The sequence below is a fragment of the Lethenteron reissneri genome, chromosome 35 (genome assembly GCF_015708825.2).
Source record: "Lethenteron reissneri isolate LAM-NWPU_2019-01 chromosome 35, ASM1570882v1, whole genome shotgun sequence".
NCBI lineage: Eukaryota > Metazoa > Chordata > Hyperoartia > Petromyzontiformes > Petromyzontidae > Lethenteron > Lethenteron reissneri.
This window is the reverse complement of record NC_083813.1, coordinates 13,595,136-13,618,015: the sequence shown is the minus strand read 5'-3', so window position 1 is coordinate 13,618,015 and position 22,880 is coordinate 13,595,136. Positions and strand designations below refer to the sequence as shown.

The 22,880-nt window shown below is 46.6% G+C and overlaps 1 protein-coding gene across 1 annotated transcript; it reads left to right on the top strand.

Moving 5' to 3' along the window:
- Nucleotides 1-964: 964 nt before the first annotated feature.
- Nucleotides 965-22,880, top strand: LOC133350988 (septin-7-like). Its single transcript, XM_061565867.1, has 13 exons — nt 965-1,312; nt 3,876-3,975; nt 6,456-6,562; nt 11,169-11,269; nt 12,174-12,308; nt 13,985-14,102; nt 14,713-14,805; nt 17,426-17,522; nt 18,160-18,211; nt 18,311-18,436; nt 18,781-18,916; nt 19,519-19,664; nt 21,650-22,880. Exons 1-13 carry the CDS (start codon nt 1,133-1,135, stop codon nt 21,687-21,689), a joined length of 1,431 nt encoding a protein of 476 aa, XP_061421851.1. The 5' UTR covers nt 965-1,132; the 3' UTR covers nt 21,690-22,880.

The window sequence follows — 22,880 nt, the reverse complement described above, 5'->3', positions numbered from 1 at the left end:
CCAAGTAAGGCCCACTGAGCTATATAGCTCGTTTTCAGAAGCGACGTGGCTCCAAATGATAGCGCAACGGAATGGCTGATGTGGAAGTGAGCCAAATACCCGGAGAAAAATCCACGCGACCACGGGGAGAACTTGCAAACCCAAATATACAGCGTCAGGACCGGGATCGAACCCACGGCCTGTATACGAGGCGAGGTAGTTAACATATTGCCACCATTCATGGGATACGAGATTGTAAAAAAACTAGAGTGAGATGAGACGGGGAGACAGTGAATTTGTGTAAATATGTGCTGATGTACAAGAATGGGAAAACGTTGGTGATTTCGGTGATGAAATACGATGTGGATATGTAGTGTCTACATGCAGCAGCGTCTTAAGAACCTGTACAGAAACTGCGCAAATCTGTGGAAGCTGTAAAGCATCGGCCGAGGTCACATTTTGACCCTGACCTTGTATGGGGGCAGGGATATTCGACAGCACGGAGGGATGAGGCAAGGAGTTAACGATTATTGGGGTAGCAGAGAGCGAGCAACCTGCCGCTGAGCAAAGCCTGACTGGGGACTTCTATAGAGCCTTGGTTTCTGGAGCAGAGTGGAGGGGAAGAGTGAGATGAGAGGAGCATGCATGGACGGGGGTAACGCTGAAAGGGGATAGTGTTTGGAGGGGAGCGATAGAGGGGCGGGGTCCCCACTTTTGACGGTAAGAGATTGTGACTGGAGAAATGTGATACGATGGGAAGGGGGAGGTGATCTGTCAGTGTACGTGGCTGGTTCCGAGGGCTCGCGATCGTCACAATTCACACCATCGTCTGTGAATTCAGTCGGGTCCCCCAACTCGTTCCCACCATCAATCGCCCTTCATGCTCCCGCCCAGTTGGGGCCATCGTCACGCGGCGGCTGCTGCTGCTGCTGCACGTGCCAGGGAGGAGGGGGTGGGGCCGGGGCACGTCACGTGGCCCCGCGCCCCCCGCGCGTGCCCCGCCCCCCCGCGCGTGCCCCGTGTTGTAGCGGAGCGCGCGCGTCTCGCGCCGTTAATTGAGGCGGCGGCGGCAGCGATCAGCGGGAGGAGCCCCCAGACCCCCCCGCGAGGACCCCCCAGACCGCGGACCCCCTCGCCCCGGGTGCCAGGGGGGATGTTCTCGGTTCGCGGGGGCCCCGAGCGGCCTGAGGGCGCCGCGGCCCGAGCTCCCGTGCCTCCGCTGCGAACCCCGGCGCCGCAGCCGCCGCCGCAGCCGCAGCAGCACCACCCGAGCCCGGCCACCGCCGCCGCCTCCTCCTCCTCCGGCGAGGATGCAGCAGCCAGAGCAGCGGCGGTGAGACACGCGGAGACACGAGGCACGCTGGGATGGAGAGAGACACTGAAATATTGCAGAGAAGTCGATAGGCGGAGAGCCCCGCTGAGGCGCGGGGAGATGCGTAGTGAGATCGAGACCCACGGACTGACGCGCAGATCGCGACACGTCGACACACACACACGCAGACACACACAGACAGATGCAGACACACACAGACAGACACTGACATGCAGACACACACACGCATGGACAGACACAGACATGCAGACACAGACATGCAAACAGACACACAGATGCATGGACAGTTATTCACATTGACATGCATACACACACGTGTACATACACACACGTGTACATTGACACAATTGCGCACGCCATAGACGATCCAGATACACACGATCGCAACCACAGACATCGGCACATCATACATAGACTCATGCACACCCATAGAGACCCGAATTGTGCACGAGCACAGCCATTATATCAATCGTGGGGGTTATTTGACCATACTTTATGCTGTTCAGTGCATGGCGAAGGCAGGGAGCATCAACCCATACACCCCTCACGTAAACCCACACATAGACCCACACATAGACCCATAGACACCCAACATAGACCCATACATAGACCCACACATAGACCCATAGACACCCAACATAGACCCACATATAGACCCATAGACACCCACACATAGACCCACACATAGACCCATACACACCCATAGACCCACACATAGACCCACACATAGACCCATAGACACCCAACATAGACCCACACATAGACCCATACACCCCTCACATAGACCCACACATAGACCTATACACACCCACACATAAACCCCTACACCCCCATAGACCCACACATAGACCCATATACACCCAACATAGACCCATACATAGACCCACACATAGACCCATAGACACCCAACATAGACCCATACATAGACCCACACATAGACCCATAGACACCCAACATAGACCCACACATAGACCCACACATAGACCCACTCATAGACCCCCATACACCCCTCACATAGACCCACACATAGACCCATACACACACACACACCCACATACACACCCACACACACCCACACACACAGATCCACACAGATCCACACCCACACACACACCCACATACACCCACACACACAGCCACACACACACCCACTCACACACACACACCCAAACACAGACCCCCACACCCAGACACACTCAGACACCCACTCACACACACCCAGACACAGACCCCACACCCAGACACACCCAGACACCCACTCACGCACACACCCAGACACCCACTCACACACACACCCAGACACCACCAGACACCCACACACCCAAACACCCACTCACATACACCCAGACACACCCAGACACCCACTCACACACACCCAGACACACACTCACACACCCACTCACACACACCCAGACACCCACACACCCAGACACTCACACACACCCAGACACACCCAGACACCCACTCACGCACACAGCCGCGCGCCTGCAGATGCGCGCAGCTGTGGAGCCGCCCCGAGGCCTGGTGCTCGCACTGCCTCCGTGCTTGAGGGTGGCGGTGATGTCATGACGCTGTTGTTGTGGTGATCGTAGTTCGGAGTGCGCTGCTCTTGCGGTGTGAATGATGCACTTGTGGTGGTGTGTTGAGCGTGGTGATGTCATGGTGAGGACATTGCTGTTGTGATGTCATCGTGAGCGTGGTGAGCATGCACAGCGCAGAAGAGCATGTGGTGAGGGTGTGATGACGGTAGGGGTGAGCAAAGTCGCGTTGTCGTGAGTGCCAATAGCCATGGGGGTGCTGTTTAGGTGACGTGGTTGGTCATGGTGATGTCATTGCGAACATGGACCATTCCTGGTTAGCGTCTTGCTGTTTTGGTGAATATTCTGAACATGCTGCACTGGATAGCATGGTAAAACTCTGGTGCTATAGTTATTCTGAGTGGTGATGTCATATGAGCACGGTGCTGTTGTGGTGAGCATTGTATTCTTGTGGTGAGAATATATAGTGTGCTGAATGTGCCAAGTGTGGTCACGGAGAGAGCGGTGATTGTCGTGGGTGAGCATGCTACGTGCGGTGCTAGTTGGGGGTTTTGCCGGCAGTCTCTAATTTAGTTTCGGCGGTAGCGTATTGAGGAGGACGAGTTTGTGGTGTGAGATGAAAGGCATATGGTGACAGCTCAGACTCCTGCTCGCATGCCTCGACGAGGAGCCTGCTCCAGTCGCGAGGCACATGCGTGTGCAAACAGAGTATGCAGCAGGAGGAGGGGACAGCTTTCTCACCTCCAGAACACCACCGCCATCACCACTGCTCATGTGCAGCTGGTGCATGAGGAGGCATACTTGTGCCCCGTGTGCAGTGGCAAAGTCGACTTTCCTCGGCTTTTGGTAATTACGCCTCATACGGTTGGGGTGCTCTTCTAAGACATAAAAGACACCGACCTATAAGGGGTTTCCATGTGACACCATGACAGAAGTGCTGCAGAAAGGCGTCCTCGCACGTACGGCCATCGCCCCATGTTGGATTGGAGGCCCACATCACAAGGAACGCGTTTTTGTTCCTGCAGACGAAGTCGATGGAGGGCTACGTGGGCTTCGCCAACCTCCCCAACCAGATCTACAGGAAGGCCGCCAAACGTGGCTTTGAGTTCACACTCATGGTTGTAGGTAAGCTTTCCATCTCTCTCATGTGGTGAATTTATACCGTTCATTTTACATTCATTTGCAATTAACTGAATAGAGCAAACTAAACAATAAACACTAATTTGACAATCTGTGGCTAAAACATCTATTGCTCAGTGTCCACAATAGCAAGGTTTCTCCAAGCTTACAATTGTCACATTCACACACACACACGTACAGTTATACGTTCACTTACGAATGTGCACAGTGCCAACACGGGTTAAGTGTCCGATGTGGGTTTAGTGTGCGGTTGTTGTGCCGGTCGTTTACGTGCAATGCCACCGAGTAGCAGCAGACGAGACTAAAATGCCAACGCTTTCCTGTTCAGCGTCTGCCCTGAGCCGGTGTTGTGACTGCATGAGTCGGTGTACTGTGACATGCCCAGGGATGTGGCACACTGAGGTTATAATGAATAGCAAGGGCCCTGCTCACTGATCTTGAGCAAGGTCACGGGAGAGTGCAATTTGTCAGCAAGGATGTGGACAGATTTGCAAAGTAGCGAGCACATGGCGATGCTAAGATGCACACTATGCGTGCTATTTGTGTCGGCTGCACTCTGCCTGGTTTCATTGAATTGTGCTGAATGAAGCAAGTCAAATTCCACACTCCCTTGAGAAAAGCAACGTGGCTAGCAGCAGATGCACAGCGCAACGCCGGTGTGGTGGCAGAAATGCATCGCGTAACCCCAGCGATGCTGAGCCGCCATGTGGCTGTTTTCAAGTTTGTCCCACTTGCAGATTGTGTAGTTTCTGCCTTCATTCAACTCGTTTATCTTGAGCCAATTCATCACAGGAATTTCCTTTTATTTCATTCAAATAAAACTTAGAGAAAAACAACCGTCTTACAAAAAAAAATCGATGCCATATTTGTTAACGTGTTTTATTTTAACATTGTTTGATAATTGTCAAGAACGTGATTTTATTTACCACAGACTGTATATGTTTCAAAATCAAACAATATTAAAATGAAACATGGCAACACATATCACACCGTAGATTGTTGCACTTTTAAATTTCTTTGTATGACGTTATTGCTCATAGTTCTATTTTGTTGGGTTTTATGTTTGTTTCATTGTTGTACTTGTTTTATATTACTGCTTTTGTTTTGGCGACCCAGGTTGCTCTTGCACACGAGACTATCCTGGGCTCTTGAGTTCTCACCTGGTTAAACAAAGTAAACTTGACACTACAACTGCAGTCATTTTGTGCAGATCACAAAGGGATATTGCTTCTTGGTGCAGTGGAGGCAATGTGTACACAGTGATACAATATTTCACATTTGTTTTGCACATGTGCGTGGCGTACGGCGAGTTATGCATGTCATCTGACCCAACAGTCTCTGCAGTATTCACAACTGCATTCCTGTTAACGCATGGCAATAAACGGCACGTCAGCCTCATCCAGGACACAGGAAGTCTGGGGAACATGATTTTAATCAATCAGATGTGTTCTGTTATTAGGTGCAAATGCAATAAAGTTCTCGTCTGTGCTACTGTGACTGCAATTCAATGTGTGATGATTTGTACCCGACTCGGCTGTGGCCGTGGCTCACGGTCGCTGGTTCCATGAGGCCATTAACAGAGCCCCAGTGCCTCATCATTTTTGTAGCCGTCAATGATACCATTAATAAATTAAACCCATTATCAAGTCCAAGGAAGGTCTGCGTCGATGTCTTTATGTCTTTAAAAAGGGGAGGCAACTTAACACTGCCATCTGGCTCTCCTTTTGTGTGTGTGCGCTTGTGCATGCGCGTGTGCATTGATGCCTCCTGCCCTGGGCCCAGGGGAAATGGGGCTCGCCTACCGTGCGTTTGCTCTCGTGCGTTGATTTGGCTGTAGCCACAAAGCGCATGTGCCTGTGTGTGAACAAGTAGGCCCATAACAATTCATCAACTAAAATGGATCCTTACAACTTTGATAAAGTTGAACACGTAAAAATCTGTTCTCCTGGGGCTGATTAAGGAAATAAAACCTGAACCCAAATTGTGGCAAATCATAAAATCAGCATTGTTTGTGTCCTCAGAAATAAGTCTAACGCAGCACCTGGAGGAGATTACTGTGGATCAGAAGCAGTTGGTGGTGGTGGAGATGTTGGGAGACATCCTTTGATGGAAGGAGGAGCGCGGTGTCGTTTTATTTCCATTAATTAATTAAATAGATTTTTGACAAGTTTAGAAACCGTCACTGATTTGTTGCTCAAATGAGCTTTGAGGCGTTGCTCATCTGTTTACAGCTCTAAGCCAGTGGTGTAAATTCAACATTTCTATGGCGGGGGCAAGTCTATCTATAGGACTATCACTGTTGACTTCCCCAAAAAGTGGCACTCATTTTTTTTACCCCAAAGGGACGATGGGCTGAGTCACACCCAACCAGGATTTGAACTCAGCCCTCCGATTGTGAGCCTCTCGCTCTACCACTCAGCCACCCTGCTGGTTATTGGAGACTAATTTCTCCCGTTTCTCTACAGGAGAGTCGGGAGTTGGGAAATCTACACTCATCAACTCCATGTTCAAGACGGATCTGTATTCTGAAGAGTTTCCAGGACCAACCAAGCGGATACAGAAAACCGTAAAGGTGAGCCCTCCACATCCAGCCCCAGAGAATCGCCATAGCCTCCTTCCATTGGCGATATCCTCACAGAACCCTTTCTATTCAAAGCAAATGATGCTTAGACTGCAATCTGCTTATTCTCGGAAGTGTGAGTGAAAATGGAAAGAGTTTCAGAATGGTAAGGGTTTTCCATTCTGGTGGTTTTAGCCATGTATCCGCCTGGACCATGGAAATATGCACTCTTCTGCCATGTTTAACGGTGCTGCTACTGCCATGACTAATAATGCATAACATGATTTTTTTGAACGTATGTTTAGAACAGCGGTGTGTGTAGTAAAGTAAGCTCTCAGGGTGTGTGTGTGGTGTACACATGTATAGAACGGTGCGTGGTGTACACAATTCTAGAGCTATGCGGAGTGTACACACAGAGCTGTGTGGTGTACACATCTAGAGCTGTGTGTGGTGTACACAGAGCTGTGATTAGTGTACACATCTAGAGCTGTGCGTGGTGTACACAGAGCTGTGATTAATGTACACATCTCTAGAGCTGTGCGTGGTGTACACATCTAGAGCTGTGCGTGGTGTACACAGAGTTCTGATTAGTGTACACATCTAGAGCTGTGCGTGGTGTACACAGAGCTGTGATTAGTGTACACATCTAGAGCTGTGTGTGGTGTACACAGAGCTGTGATTAGTGTACACATCTCTAGAGCTGTGTGTGGTGTACACATAGAGCTGTGATTAGTGTACACATCTCTAGAGCTGTGCGTGGTCTACGTCTCGAGAGCTGTTTCCTGGTGTACACAACTCTAGAGCTGTATGGTGTACACGTCTAGAGAGACGTATGTGGTGTACACATTTCTAGAGCTGTGTGGTGTATTCAGCTGTACGGCATAGAGATGTGTATATTGTTTGAGTAACCCAATAATTCCTGGCATGTTTTCTCCATATTAGGGCAGCCAGTGCCATAATGCCTTTTCTCATGGGATTTTTGAAGTTTTTTTCCACCGGTGGAAACTTTACTGAGAAATCCCACTGCATAGCTCACGGACATTCGCTGGATATTGGAAGCAGAGTTCCCATGCCTCCTGCTAATCCAGGTAGCTCACATCGATTTCCCTGTGTGGTCCATTGGCTGTTGCAGTCACCACTCCGCCAATTGACAAGGTTTAGTATTTCATATCCTGACTCCACATGGCAATGCTGCAGAGTAGTAACACAGTATCCTCTCCCCCCCTGTGCTTGTGGTCAACATTAAATACCCTGCTCCATCGTTCTCAAGACAGGTCCGTTTGTGTCACTTGATGGGCTTAATTCGAGATTTTAGTAACTTGCAGACAAATAATAGAACTGCATTGAGGTTGTTGTCCTTGTAGTTTTCTGGGAAATCCTTGAAAAATAATTATTGTATCTTAGTCATCGATATGTCCTGTTTATAGATGTGCAAGAAGCATGCATCCTTGCTGATTAGCTTAGCGGTTGTCATCTCCTGTAAACTCTGGAGAAACATGGTGGCTGCAAAAAGAGTACCCCTTCCATTTCTAATCAAGAAGATCAAGTGATCCGCACACCTCTCCACCATGAACTGAAACTCACAACACCAAGGGCGGTGACATAGCCCAGCAGTCATGGGTTTGCCACTCGTTTTAGAGGTTCGCGGTTTCGAAGACAGCGGCTGCCCTGACTCTTGCTGCCGGTGTAATAACTGCAGGAATAAAGGTTCACAGTAGACGTAAAATATTCCTTAACGTAATTCACAAGAGTAGAACATCATGTTTCATCGTCGGGGTCCAACATTATAAAATTACCCGGATATTACCCATTTTGGCTTGTATATAGCAATTATCGCCCTCTGCTGGGGACTAATGCCTATTTATTAGCCAGGTGCTGAGTGATATTGTGTCCATATGGGCAGCTGCCACTGGGGGTCCCCCTTCATGTGTTTGATTTGTGATGTAGAGCGCTTGGAGATGCCCGGGCATATAGGGCACTATATCAAAAACAATGATCAGCAACAGCACTGAAAACTATGGAAACACTGAAAACTAGGGAAAAAACAAGGTTACTAAGGCCACAATACACAGAGAAATCACATGTATATGCCTCCAGCCAACATGGTGTTAGTAAAGAGTGGTGAAAATGGGCCTGAAAGCCCAAAAACGCCGTTATGGGAGTGAAAATTTGAACCCGACTTTTCTGGAAGGAATAAAGGATTTGGGTTTTTTTTGACTCGCAGATAGACCCTGAGGCTAACATGGAGACCCTCAGACATGCACAAAAATCCGCAGATGGAGCGAATCTCATCCTCTTCAGATCTGGTGGGGGTGGGGGGAATCATTTCTGAGTTCCCCTAGTAAGTTCTTGCCATTTCTAGCCCTGTTACTAAGGCATCTGTTTCACGTTGTGTCGTAGCGTGTTTAGTCACTGTAACACAGTGGTGGCATTGCCCCCGCACATTTGATATTTCTCCTGTACAGTATCCATGCCACAGCCTGCGCGTCCCCTTGAGAGACCAAAGGGGTGGTGGGTTGAAAACCACTAACTTTATGGTGCCAGCTCATTGCTCTGACATGGTATTGGGGCCTGCCAGCCACCTCACCCTTATTTACTTCTAGTAAAGCTCAACTTTAGAGATGTGTCTAGGTCAAGAAAGTCTGCAGTAAATTGTAAAGCAGAGTTGTGTTGAGAGCAGGCCACAGTTGATCTTGCTTGAGAGAAGCTTTTCATTTGGTTCCATTTCTGAGGGTCAGATGCTGTCCATTATTCTGTCCCCAAGGTATTGCACAAACCAAATGCCCCATAGGCATATAGGCATATAGCTGTTCACAGTTGACCATTCGCCTGCTGTGGACCATCTGGTGGGGTAATTTAATACTCGCGTAATGAACCTTGTTGGGAATCGTATTACAGAATACGTTGATGTGTGGAGCAGCAAGATTGCCAGCCTTGCCCCATGTGTACGCATGCATGTGACCGCCCGTGTGTGCAGCTTGGTGCCTTTCTTCGTTGACTAGAACCTGCCTGCTCATGCTGTGACATTTAAACAAAATGAAACTCCGCATATCAGTGGCCCTATTTGCTAATTTGTATATCTGCAGGGTTAGACCAATCCACAGTTATTCCTATTATGTATGTATTGCCAAACCTCTTACCTCCAAGTTTGTGGCTAAGAACAAGAAGTCCAATACGAAGTAGATCCTATTTACTGCACTTAATATATTTAAACGAATGGAGTAGGCTACCCACAGATGTGACTGAGAGTGCTGATGCCATGTTAGGTTTGATGTGTGCTGTAACCCAACACTTTTGCTGGGCTTGTAGCAGTCATGTTGACAGTTTTGAAAGTAATGCTCTAAATCCAATGTCAGGCTCAATTTTACACTTGGCAAAGCTTGTGGTGTTACAGCGAGATTGGGGTTAGAGTGTGGATCCATGTGATGTTCATCAGTATACGTTCTGGAGGGTTTCTGTTTTTACAATGCACGATTTGTAGTGTTAATAGACCCTTAATGCAATAGGCAAAGCTGTCGCACCGTATCCATATTGCAGAGCGATGTGTGTGTTGTGAGGAGAACTGGGCTGAAGGATTGAGGTTACTGACTGTCGTGATCTATGTTGAATGCTGGGACAGCCATCGATGGTCACATTGTCATTAGAGTTGGCAGGCAGGGAGCAGGAGTGGTCGTGTGTTCCGGCAGCAGCCACCGTCACACGCTACTGGAACCAGCATGGCCACGGCATTATCCAGCCCACTGTATGAACAGATTGTTTTAAAGGGCTCCCTCGATCTGAGTAATCTCCTCATGAGGGCCCCAGGCTGCTGGGCATGGGAGTTGTTTTTTTGTCAGATTATCGCCATACATACACACAGTTGCCTATCACAGGCCCAGATGCCCAAAATGCCAAGCAGTCAGAAACAATAAGCACTTGTTATACGTCTATTAGTTAAGCATTAATGCGTTGTTTTCGATTGAGCTAGGTGATATAATAACTTTGGAAAATAAATAATTCTAGGGAAATCCAAAATAGAGCAGTGCAAAGTCGAAGCATAACAATCGTGCAGCATTCATCTTCGATGCTGCTAATTGTGGAAAGTCTCTCTGTTTGTGTTCATGAGGTTCCTGCTGCACCTGCCACTCCAGTCTAAATAAAGATTCTGATTTTGAAGGGGAGTTTTGCATTTGAAAGGATACTGGAGTACCCAGAGAACATCCACATGATGGTATATAAAGCGATAATCCCTCAAAGTGCTGCGCATATGGGTTGACGAACCTATTTGCTGTACTAGCATTTATTGGCCAGCTCGCAGCTTTAGCAGATTTTGGAGTTTGACGAATCTAATTAATCTAGCAATCTAGCAATCCAAAGTGTTTGCTTTGATGTTCATTTGAGCTGAAAAGACTGTTGACTTTTATGTCATGGGGTTTGTGTTTTATAAATGTGATGCTTGATCCTTTAGCGTTGTGGTGCATTTGTCCTGCATCCCGTAAGAGGGATCATGATAATGTTTTTCTGCCCCAGTGTTGGCTATACACGCTTGGGCAACAAGTCACCGTGGGCGTGTGGCATGCGATGCGTCCATACGGACGTGTCGTAGCAGTTGTGGAAGTGCTGTGTGACGCATCTACAGGTTGAGCAGTCCAAGGTGGTGATCAGAGAGGAGGGTGTGCACCTCACCCTCACCATTGTGGACACACCTGGATACGGAGACTTCATCAACAACAGTGAATGGTAGAGAACTCCTCCCGCAGCACACTCACCCTCGCTGTCTGGGTGAGGGACACAGCCTGGCAGTTGATTGCAGAGGTTCACGGTGCTAATCTGGGTGCATTAACCATAAAATATGTACCCGATGATACTTCACAGTGGGCGTTAAAGATCCCGTGATGTCGTTCAGAGAATAGTCAGCTATTGTGTGGGGGGGGCGTCACAGTCAACATTTAAAAAAATTACGGGCAAATTACTTAATTGGGAAACACATAGAAATTGTCGCCCCATAATGTGAAACTTAGCAGGAGCCTCCTGACCCTGCAGTGAGGCTTTTCTGGGTAAAAAACAATAATGCTAATGATCCCAAGCGCTAGACCCCCCCCCCCCCCCCCCCCCGTACACTTGACCGTCATGGCTGCTTTACGCTGTCTCTGTACTTTTTCTGTTATTCTTTGTGAGTGGAATGCAAATTATGATTTGTGAAGGATATGTCCATTCACTTGTCTCCAACTGAATGCGTATCTCTTCAGACTTTCCTTTGACATTGACGTGTGATATATGACACTCATAGGCTTGCTTAGTGATAAAGCACATTCAACTCTTGATATGATGAAAGTACATTGCACAAAGCCATGGTGTTAATTTAAAAAGGGACTTTTTGGCTGTTCACAATTCAAATATTATTTGGTTTAACCAGTTGAGAATTCATGAGACACAAGTTTCATTTATGAGAGTTCCCTTTTTTGATCTCGGGGAAAGACCACACCTGTAATCTACACACAGTTTTCTATTTGTAAGATATATTTTGTTCGTGAACAGTGATGGATATAAATATTTTTACTGGTTGGTTATAGAACCAGCTTAATGATTTATCATTTGACTAATTGATGAATTAATGCATTGAGCTGTGACTGTCTCCAATTAGTGTGCAGCCCGTGATTGATCACATCGACAGCCAGTTTGAGGACTACCTGAACGCGGAGTCGCGTGTAAACAGGCGCCCGATGCCAGACAGCCGAGTGCACGTGTGCCTCTACTTCATCGCTCCCTCCGGCCACGGGTACGCATCCACACACACACATGCACACACTGCCTTCTCACGTATTTGTGTGAGCAAATGCAATGCATTTATACAGCGATCCGTGCATTATTTGATGAAAACGATTAATCAATGCTTTGGTTTTGTTTCGTGTAGCATTTATAATTGGCCAAACATGTCAGTGGAGTTACGTAAATGTAGCTCCAATGTGGGGATGTCACGATGTTATGATTGTCCTGCTGTTCGTGTTAATGGAATGAACGCAGAGTAAACAAAAGTGATAAACGTAGACCGACTCTGGTTTTAGAATGAGATCTCCACATTGGCTCACAAATGAGCCGCTACTTGGCATCTCTGCTAAGACTGTTTATCTTGACTGCACGCACACTATATGTTATTTCACGTTCTTTAAACTCTATGTTTTGTGCATGAGCACACCACAAACATTTCATTTATGAAATCATTTTGGTATTAAATATTTTAAATATTCTCTAAATGGAAATCTTGTTTAAAATTTTAATTTCACTTAACATTTTCACTTAATGGTTGAGTTGCAGTTGTTGAAATATGCATTGCATCGTTGGCACTGGATTTCCATTCAACTCTCAGGAACCTAAATTTGAAATTAGTAATTCTGTCTCAGTGGGTATGCGTTTTATTGGCGTGTGATGCTTTAGATCGTGTATGAGAGGGAGAGAGGTGTTGGGGGAACGAGTGAGGTGAAGTGATGCAGAGCCACAGAGGGCGGTGAATCAGGATTGAGATGCAGTGTTGTTGATGTTTGGGAAGCTGCTCTACATTCGAGTGTCTCAGCTGGCTTCATTTCTTCTAGCACTGTTCAAAGATTTGGCCTCTTTGGAAATGAAGGCAGCTGTTTAAATAAAAGGGAATCACCCTCGGATTAAATAAAACCCTAGGCGTAAGAAAATGGCTGCTGGAATTTTGAACGCGTTTGTTTTAATTGGTATAAATTCCAGTACAGTTAACACATGCGGAGAGTGTTGACAAAAAAGTGTTTACCAAAGTGTTGAAACTTATTTCAGCTTGGTGTTTTGCTGGGATGGATGGGTAAGCAGTGAGCAATACACTCTCTGGCATCCAGAGACGAACAGAGACAGGGATGAGAGGATATTTATTTAATTCCATGCTTGAGTAACATTTACAAACGCATTTAAACCAGAGGCTGCACTAAAGTGTGGCCTCCAACAATACACAAATGTGAAAACACCCCATCGTCCTGAGAAACCCAGTGGTTTCAAACGTGCAGTGGCCCTTGCACTGATGTCTTATTGGTGAAAGTGGCCCACCTCTGAAAATTTGTGAAGAACACCAATTTAAACGTTTGCTTTCGTGATATCCACATTGACAAGAAGTTACAAATGTCACGGGAGAGAAGTGCTCTGATGAGTAAGTGGTGATTATATTCCTCTACCAAATGTGGATGTTGTCAGGCGCTAAGTTTCAGTGTACTGTATTTTGTTTAAGCACGTGAGCCTCCAGAGACCAGGATAGAGTCTCGTGTCCAAACAGTGACCTGGGTCACCAAGATGACAACACGGCAACAACAACATAGCTACGTGTGGGATGGGCCAGTCCCCTCGTCCTGTTGTGTAGTGTGCTTCTCAATGCGTACATGTGGTTATAAACAGCAGCGGTGAGCCTGCACGTCATTTGCTGTGTCTCTCATATCCCGACAGGCTGAAGGCACTGGACATTGAGTTCATGAAACGCCTCCACAACAAGGTGAACATTGTTCCCCTGGTGGCAAAGGCCGACGCATTCTTGCCCACAGAGTGCTGCGCCTTCAAGAAGCAGGTGGGTAACCGTACTGCACACTCAATGCACCTGCGTCATCAATAGCGCTGCTCAATCCACTGCTGGATAAACGCCTCGAAAAGCCCCAACACCTGTCACGGTCTTGCAATGCAATGATTCATCCAGCACCGGCACACAAACCGAGCTCATTGCTCCACCTCTTTGGTGGACGTTCTTTCGGACGTGTTTCTTTCCTAGGCTGCCACTCCGTGATTATTCTCGACTATCAACAGTCATCCCAAGTAGCGACGTGTCCTCGCCAACCCCACTCATCGTAACCTCACCTCACAACATTATATAGATGATGACGCTTCTTCCCAAGCTGTGTATTCTTTCGTTTCGCATTTTAAAAACAAATGGCAAAGCATTGTGTGTGTTTAGTCTGGTCATCGATGCGCTCTGTGCCTCCGGTGTTAGCGTCCAACAGACATTGGCCGCTTGTGTGATGAGCAGATTGCACTTCACATTCACAATGGGGCGACTTTCATTTTAAAGCGTCGGATCTTCGTTTAGTTCCTTGACAAACGTCTGGAATATACCATGTGCCCGAGTAAGAGACTTGTACCCCTGGTGCCACAATGCAGAAGAGTGACGTACTTGTGTTGAACAGATAATGAAGGACATCCACGATAACAACATCAAGATTTACCAGTTCACGGACACGCATGATGAAGAGGACAACAAGCTCCTGAATAAAGTCAAGGTAGGAATCTGAGGGCCCTCACCCAACACATCTCATCAACTCCTCACCCAGTTATGTTTCACCTCTAACGCATATTTATGTTACAGACATCTTATTATATTTCAATGTTATTGCTGTTGTCTTGCACAGCATTGTGAGATGCAGTTTTGCATGCACAACGCCATATAAAAATTTATTATTATTCAGCGTGCCGAGATCAAATTGTGAATGGAATAAAAGCTCGTCACGTAAGGTAGTGTTCATGACCAATAGGGACACGTGTAATGCGCACATTTTCTCAGCATATTGGGATCCAAGTGCGGTTTTCCTGGTTGGGCTGCGTGTGGAGCATTTCTTCCATCAAGCCTTGGCCACGCACTACTGCGGCAAATAGAGTCAAATTATTTGCTTGAGTCTGGCTCCCATCTGCAGCAAGCTTGAAATAAGAAACAAGAAATTAAATAAGTCAAAATGCATTTATTGAGCTTTTGCCACGCACTACTGTGGGCATCTTCAGGAGCTGAAAATCCCACAGCAATTTGTGAAAGTGAACGTACACACCGACATGAGGCTGTGAAGAGAGAAGACGAAGGGGAAATGATGGCCAAAGCGAAGAGGAGAGCAGCTGTTGGGGCCAGACGAGGCTCCGCGGGTCGTGTGGATGCAGCGCGCGGCCTCTCGCTCAGACGGGAACCACATGCCAGGGGAAATGAAGCCCATGTGCCGTGCCAACCCCGCGCTTAAACAAGTCCTCCTGTGTGTCTCGCATCAAAGAAAGTGCTACAGATCGGGATCACATGCTTGACTTTAAATGCAAAAATAACATGAAACAAGGTATATCTGAGCCCCTTGTTTGGAGAGAAAGCAGTGGGTTGTGGTGGCTGATCAAATATGGCGCCATTGTGGCTTTGCTGTAATAAATATGGCGCTTGAGGGCACGGGGAGACACCCCTCACCTCTGGGGGTCATGGGCAGTTCAAACCCTTTGCTGTTCTTCATGAGCCGTGTTTTTTTTATGGATAAATGTACGACATGCATTGAGCACAGACTGTTACACCCTCAAAGTACAGTATTTATCACTTATATGTTGTGCTATTGCTTGTTTTTATCGGCGGGTTTCCAATAATTTTCTTTCCTGAAAAGTAGTTTTGGTTATTTTCCATATTATAGTGTTTTTGGTTGACAACATGCAAGTAGTGTTTAAAGATTAAATATAAAGAATGCTGGAAACGGAGCAATGTGTGAAGGGAATCATAACTGGCACTTTGAATCTGCTCATATGATTATTAAAGATTTTGCATGCCCTGATACGTGAAGGTTGTTTTGTATTGTGTTACCAATTACCGTTTTAATTGCACCCGTGTCATCACAAATTATCAGATTGTAGCAGGAAGTTTGTTTCACTGGCTCACGCCAACGGCTGCTCTGCCGTGCGTTCTTGCTCTATCCATTCCCACGTGTATGGCAGAGCTCGTGGGAAATAGAGAGCAGAAAGACATAATCAGAATACACACAAGTATGTAAACATGGATAAAGCAGTCCTTCAGCAAACACTAACAGTGTGTACGTTTGTGTACCGTTGGTCTTCATGTGTAAACATTTTTATAACCATCATAAAATTTTCATAATCCATACAGTCGTTCCAGGGTACGGTGTTTTGTTAACATTTTACTACACTCACGAATTGATGATGATAGTAGTAGTATGTCTAGTTTCTCATTCATGTGTCTGGGTGTGTGAATGTGCCAATGCGCCCAGTTGTGCCGATGTTGTGTGTTTAGTAAAGGAGGAGAGCCACAGTACAGACACTCCTGGGACCGTGGGGGGTTGTTGCATTCCTCCTTCATCCACCACCGCCTCTCGTGGCCCTTCTCAGTCGGCCCCAAAACAAACGGCGCTTTTATAAATGTGACTTGATGATGCTGCTGCTGCTGCTGCTGCGTCGGCAGCAGTGCATAAGCACAAATAACACACTCGACACACACATCAACAACACTGGCCTTACATTATTAATAGGCAATGGCCCTTTTTGATAGAATATGTGCTATGTGGTTGACACGTGTGTTGAGAGTTTTGTAGAATTGTATATGTTGGTGAGACTGTTGGTTCGTGGTAATCTACTTCAATGTCTATCCACACAACAAATATAATTTGGAGTTACTCGTATTCAGTTTACAAATGCATGTGTCAGGCGTCAAAACAGTTTTTTTGTCAAATTTAACTAAAATTCTCTCCGCACAAAGTGCACTTTGCAAGAAACAAATTTTACGTGCAGTGTCATGCGAAGCCAGCGGGTCACCAACCTCCCTGGACCCGCGCAGTGTCACTGTCAACCTTCATAACAATTTGCAGCCACTGCACAACAATAAAATGTATTTCAAAGTTAAAACTACTCAAAAGCACCATGAAATAATCATTTAATAGCCCCAAATCGATAACCTTCCTTTCTAATGCCTGATTGAAATAGCGGTCTTGTGGACCACAATTGGTGTGCGTACCATGGGTTGAGAACCACCGCCCTAAACAATTGCGAATATCGATATCTTACGCTAAAATATAACAATGTGTGAACGCGAGCGATAACAGTGGCACGCTAACAATGTGGGGGGTGGGGTGCCGATTTGCTGTGCGTGGGGCGCAGGAGAGGCTGCCCCTCGCTGTCATCGGCAGCAATGTGGTGGTGGACGTGGGCGGCCGCAGGGTGTGGGGGCGCCACTACCCCTGGGGAGTGGCCGAAGGTAAAGCTCAGCTCGGCTCGGAGCTGCTCTCCTGAGTCGATGTTGCGATACCTGCGAGTGGGTTAGTGGTGCTGGCTTAGTTTTAGCAAAATAATGACACGTGGTCTTCTGTAACTGAACAGTCTGACCCTCTGACAAGCGACCGAGAACATTATACATTGCTGCAGTTTACCATTAAACAACCGGTGAAGTTCCTGGCATTCTGCCTGTCCTCGCCTGGGTATTTTGGCCGGCAAGAGTCGGTGCGTGGGTTATCCTATGGACCACATGTCCGGCCAGGTGGCTCGGCAGTAGAGTGAGCGGCTTGCAATTGGAAGGCTGAGGGTTCAAATCCTGGTTGGGGATTCACTCGGCCCATCATACCTCTGGGGTTGGTAAAATATGTATCTGTGTGTTGGGAGATCAACAATGGTTGTCCTATGGATAGACTTGCTCCTGCCATTGGAATGTGGTATTACCACCACTGGCCAAGGGCTGTCAACAGGAGTTGAGTACTCTCTTAAGCTTTGTATAAAGGATGCGTGCTTTAGGATTTCAAATGTGTTATCAACTTGAACACATGGAATGCCCACGTGTCTCCCTGCCAATGACACTCGTCTACTTTGTTGTGGTTTTATTTCCGTCCATGGTTCTGCAGTGGACAACGTGGAGCACTGCGATTTCACCACCCTGCGCAGAATGCTCATCAGGTGAAGTTCGTGGACTCTACACGAATTATTGAGCAACAACATTTCACGAATGTCGACAAGTTGTGCTTTAATGGTCTCTTTTGTGTGCTACGGTGGCAGGACTCACATGCAGGACCTGAAGGACGTGACGAACAACGTTCACTATGAGAATTTCCGCAGCTGCAAGCTGGCGGCGCTCACAGGCAACGTTGCCGAGAACAGCAAGAGCAAGAGCCAGCTGACCAAGTGAGTGGGACCCAGCATGTGCACAAACACAGCCCTCGTATCAGTCCACTTCTGGGTGAGCACTTCCCGACATCTTGCTAATTGTGGGGGTTTATTTGATCGTACATTACCACGCTTGTCAGTTTGGTCCCAAAGCCTCTTGCCTCTTGAATATTCTGCCTTTAGCCATATCATCGGTGGACGCGTGGACTGCACGTTAGCATCGTGTATATGGTTGAGTCGGTGTTTTTGTATGATGCGACTTCAGGGGTGCTGTGTGCCCCCACCAACGTTTAGAGAAAATGATAAATGTATGTAATCTCTCTTCCAACTCGGTTAACCCCTTCTTCATCTCTCTGCTCTAGGAGCCCCCTGGCACAGATGGAAGACGAGAAAAAAGACCACAAATCTAAGATGAAGAAGATGGAGACAGAGATGGAGCAGGTGTTTGACATGAAAGTGAAAGAGAAAAAACAAAAGCTGAAAGACTCTGAGGCAGAGGTATGTGCTTCAAGCCGCATGTTCCTGTGTAGCTGGCCTGCCCCCGTCGTGCGTGGATATTTTTCCTGGATCCATTGAATCACTCTCCCTTTCCACCTTGGTCACTTCTAACTTGGGGAAATGTTAAAGGCTAAATTTGATTCAGAATCAGAGAAATCCGATGTCCAGTAAATCCAAAAGTTAAAGGGACGTCCTGCTCAAGTGAGCATTGAGGTGGTGCTTATCTCATGTCTACAGCCCTGAGCCAGCGATGGAAATTCCATATTCTTAGTCTCTCCATTGGAGAACCACTGTTGACTTCCTCAGAAAATGGTACCCTATCTTATCGATCCCAGAAATTATGATGGGTCCAAGAGGAATGAATGATGGTCTTAGTCAATCCCCAGCCAGGATTTGAACTTTAAAAATTCCTATTGCAAGCCGCTTGCTCTAGCAGTAACCCACCTGGGTGGATAGATCGAAATATTTTATTGGTTCAGTGATTCGTAAGCTCTGGAGCGTATTATTTGGAGTAGTGCATGCTTTTCTGATTCCAAGAATAATAATAGTAATAAGAATGTGTTGCAGCGTGTACTCCTGCCCTGCTGCTGCTGCCTTCTCAGTTACAGCGCCGCAGCGAGCAGATGAAACGCAGCCTGGAGAGCCAGCTGCGTGAGCTGGAGGAGCGGCGCAGGCAGTTTGAAGAGGAGCGGCTGGCTTGGGAGAGCCAGCAAAGAGAGCTGGATCAGCAGCGTTTGGATAACAGCAAGTACGCATGCATATTAGCACGGTTGACTACGTACGGTGCGAAATAAGTTCAACGTGTATATATATCCAGGCACACGTGTTCTTCAGTATGCGTGTACAAGTGCGAGCGTTAACACGCACGCAGGCACGTATGTGAGACACAAATAAACATGGTGACATGGCCTTGTTGCAGAGGTTTGTGGTTCGTGTCTAGCAGTCCTCCCTGATTAATATGTGAATTAGCCATAACATACGATGCACCAGGGGCGGTTTCTTCATTAGGGCGATTGGGCGACGCACCACCAATGTCATTGAACCACAGAGTCACGCTAGCCGTCACTGCAGCCTCTGGATATAGTCCAATCAGCGTCATGTCACGTTCTGTGGAGTACCGCCTCTTTTTGGGCGATTTCACTCCGGCTGAGAATCGCCCCGAGTGGCCCCATAGACTTACATTCAAAGATGTTTTTTTCGAACGGGGGCGCTCCAATGCATTTTCTATGGCTTCCGGGAGGGCGAGCCCTAACGTGCTTACGTCATCATACGTGCTAACGTCATCATACGTGCTAACGTCATCATACGCAAGCACGTTTCATCCAACAATATAATTTATCGCCACCTAGTGGAATCTTCTTCTTGGTTTTTTCGGTAAAGTCACGTAGAAGGGAAGTAATAAAATAATAAAAATAAAACATAATAAAATTATTCTCACGAAGTTTCGGCCACAACGCAAGTTATTCTCACGACGTTTCGGCCACAACGTTCCACTCACTGGCATGGTGCAGTGTGCAGAGTAATGTATGGTATCGTAATTGTATAGTAAATATATAGCAGTGTGATACACATTAGGGTGGGTAGAATAATACATAGTGTTATATTAAAATGGATAAGGCAGCAACTGCAGCAGCAGCAGCAGCAACTGCAGCAGCAACTGCAGCAGCAGCAACTGCAGCAGCAGCAGAAACTGCAGCAGCAGCAGCAACTGCAGCAGCAGCAGCAACTGCAGCTCCCTTTGATGCTGTTAATCCTGCATAATGCACATGCATATGCAGTACTAATCACATTCCTGCATTTCCCATAAATATGCTAAATTCCTCTTGATATGCAAATTCCTTTGTCAAGGCGCCCAGCTTATATATATGCTCCAAGCTCGTGTGCTGTTTCATTCAGACTCTGTCGCCTCGACGGACCTGGTTTTCACCTGAGGACGGCTGCTTGCGTTGTGGCCGAAACGTCGTGAGAATAATTTTATTATGTTTTATTTTTATTATTTTATTACTTCCCTTCTACGTGACTTTACCGAAAGAACCAAGAAAATGAATCCCTGCAGTCACGAAAGTTTTAAATCAAAATCTAGTGGAATCTTTAATAAAATAAACTTGAGTGGTTTGTTTTAATAGTGAGTATAGAAACAAACAAGATGTATTGTAAGAGTCACTTTATTTTTCATTAATATTAAAGAAGTGAAGTTGCCTTTACATGCTTAAGCTGTTAATTTATCCATTGCATGGGTGGACCTTATCCTTATCAATCATCCAGACATTTGCCCCCCCTGAGAGATTTTGCAGGAGCCGCCACTGCGATGCACCATTTGCTTCACAGCGAATGTAGAAAATCCCATTATGTCATTGTGTGCTGGCATCGGGGTCCATTTTTTTCAAAGATGAAAATGACTGCAAACTACCTAATTGGGAAACACGTCGCCCCCGACTGCTAAAACGTAGCAGGACCCTCATGAAAAATAATCTTCAAACTCAGTGAAACTTCATGGGTAAATAGGTCTGTGATCTAATGTAAAAAAGATGTGTGTAGATCTGCACACCAACACTGAACACCTGAACACATGTACCACGGCTAAAACAGGAGTAGACCATCACCAGAATATGCAAAATACACAGGGACACAACGCATGAATGCAACACAAGCTGCTGTACCCTTGTATACACATCAAGCGTAGTCACGGCCAATTGTGCTGAAGCAACAATTCTGTCCCTGTCTTCATAACAGGACCATGGAGAAGAACAAGAAAAAGGGAAGGATCTTCTAAAAAAACCTCAATCATGAAAGCAGATCCCACAATACGTCCCTTGCACCCAGCCTCGGTGGTCCTGACGTGTGCGGTTCAAACCCTTAAGAGTAAAGGTGGGGGCAGCAAAGGGCTTGGCCAGAACTACGCCCTCGGATGTTGCAGTGACTTACGGAACCCTCACAGTACTCGACTATCCCTACACTGCAGAGTGAACGTGTTATGTTAACCATCGGCAATTATTGTTTTTTGTATTATAGGCCTTTTTACAACCAACAAGCCATTTCAGCATAGTTAATTTAGAGTGCTTTTGAAGAGCCAAATGTGTGATGTATCTCTTACTGCCAAGGTTTCGGTGATGTTTTGTATTCAAGCCGCTCATTTTTAATTGTTTTAGTCGACACATGCTTGGTCATGTATGGGCGCATTTTTTTGTTATTTCAATAATTTACAGTATTTTGTAAAGTTTTTAACCATGTTTACCATGTTTTATATGCATTTGCATTTCGCTGTAACATATTTGCTTAGTTTATTCTCTGTAAAACTTGGCATCTGTACTGTGTGTAGCAAATGCTGTGCGCTGCACCGGACGGCACGGCGCACAGCACGAGGCTGCCTGCCTGGAGGAGGAGGATTCCGTAATCTTCCGTGAGCAGCCCTGTTCTATTTTTGACATTGTTGATGCATGTGATGTTGGGGGTCCGGTAGCCAGCCATAGGGTGATACTAATCATTGTTGTTATTATCATGACCGTCAGTATATTTGTAGTGCGATGGTGGTTTTAAAGCTGTCCTTGCACCAATCCACACGCCACATTATCGTGTGTGCAAACCTTCAGAGATGAATTACAATATATGCATCACACATTCATTACATTATGGACATTACAAACTATGATCCACAGTCGCTAGCGTGAAACCCACAGGTGTTGGTTTTCCAGTCGTGCACAATACAAGTTGCTTTGGACATCGGTGACATTGCCTGCATTGCTGGTATCACAAAGTGTGTTGTCTGTTGCCTGCATTGCCCTTGCTAACCCGGTCTGGTTGTAAAATAAAGCAAAGCACAGCCAATTTTACTCACCACATGAAGTACACTCACTGGGGCTAGCTGGGCATCTGTACACTTTTCCCACTTTTCCTGTATTCGGTAACTGCAAAGATTGCTGTTTAAATCTACTAAACAATCCCACATTAAAAGCACTGTCCACCA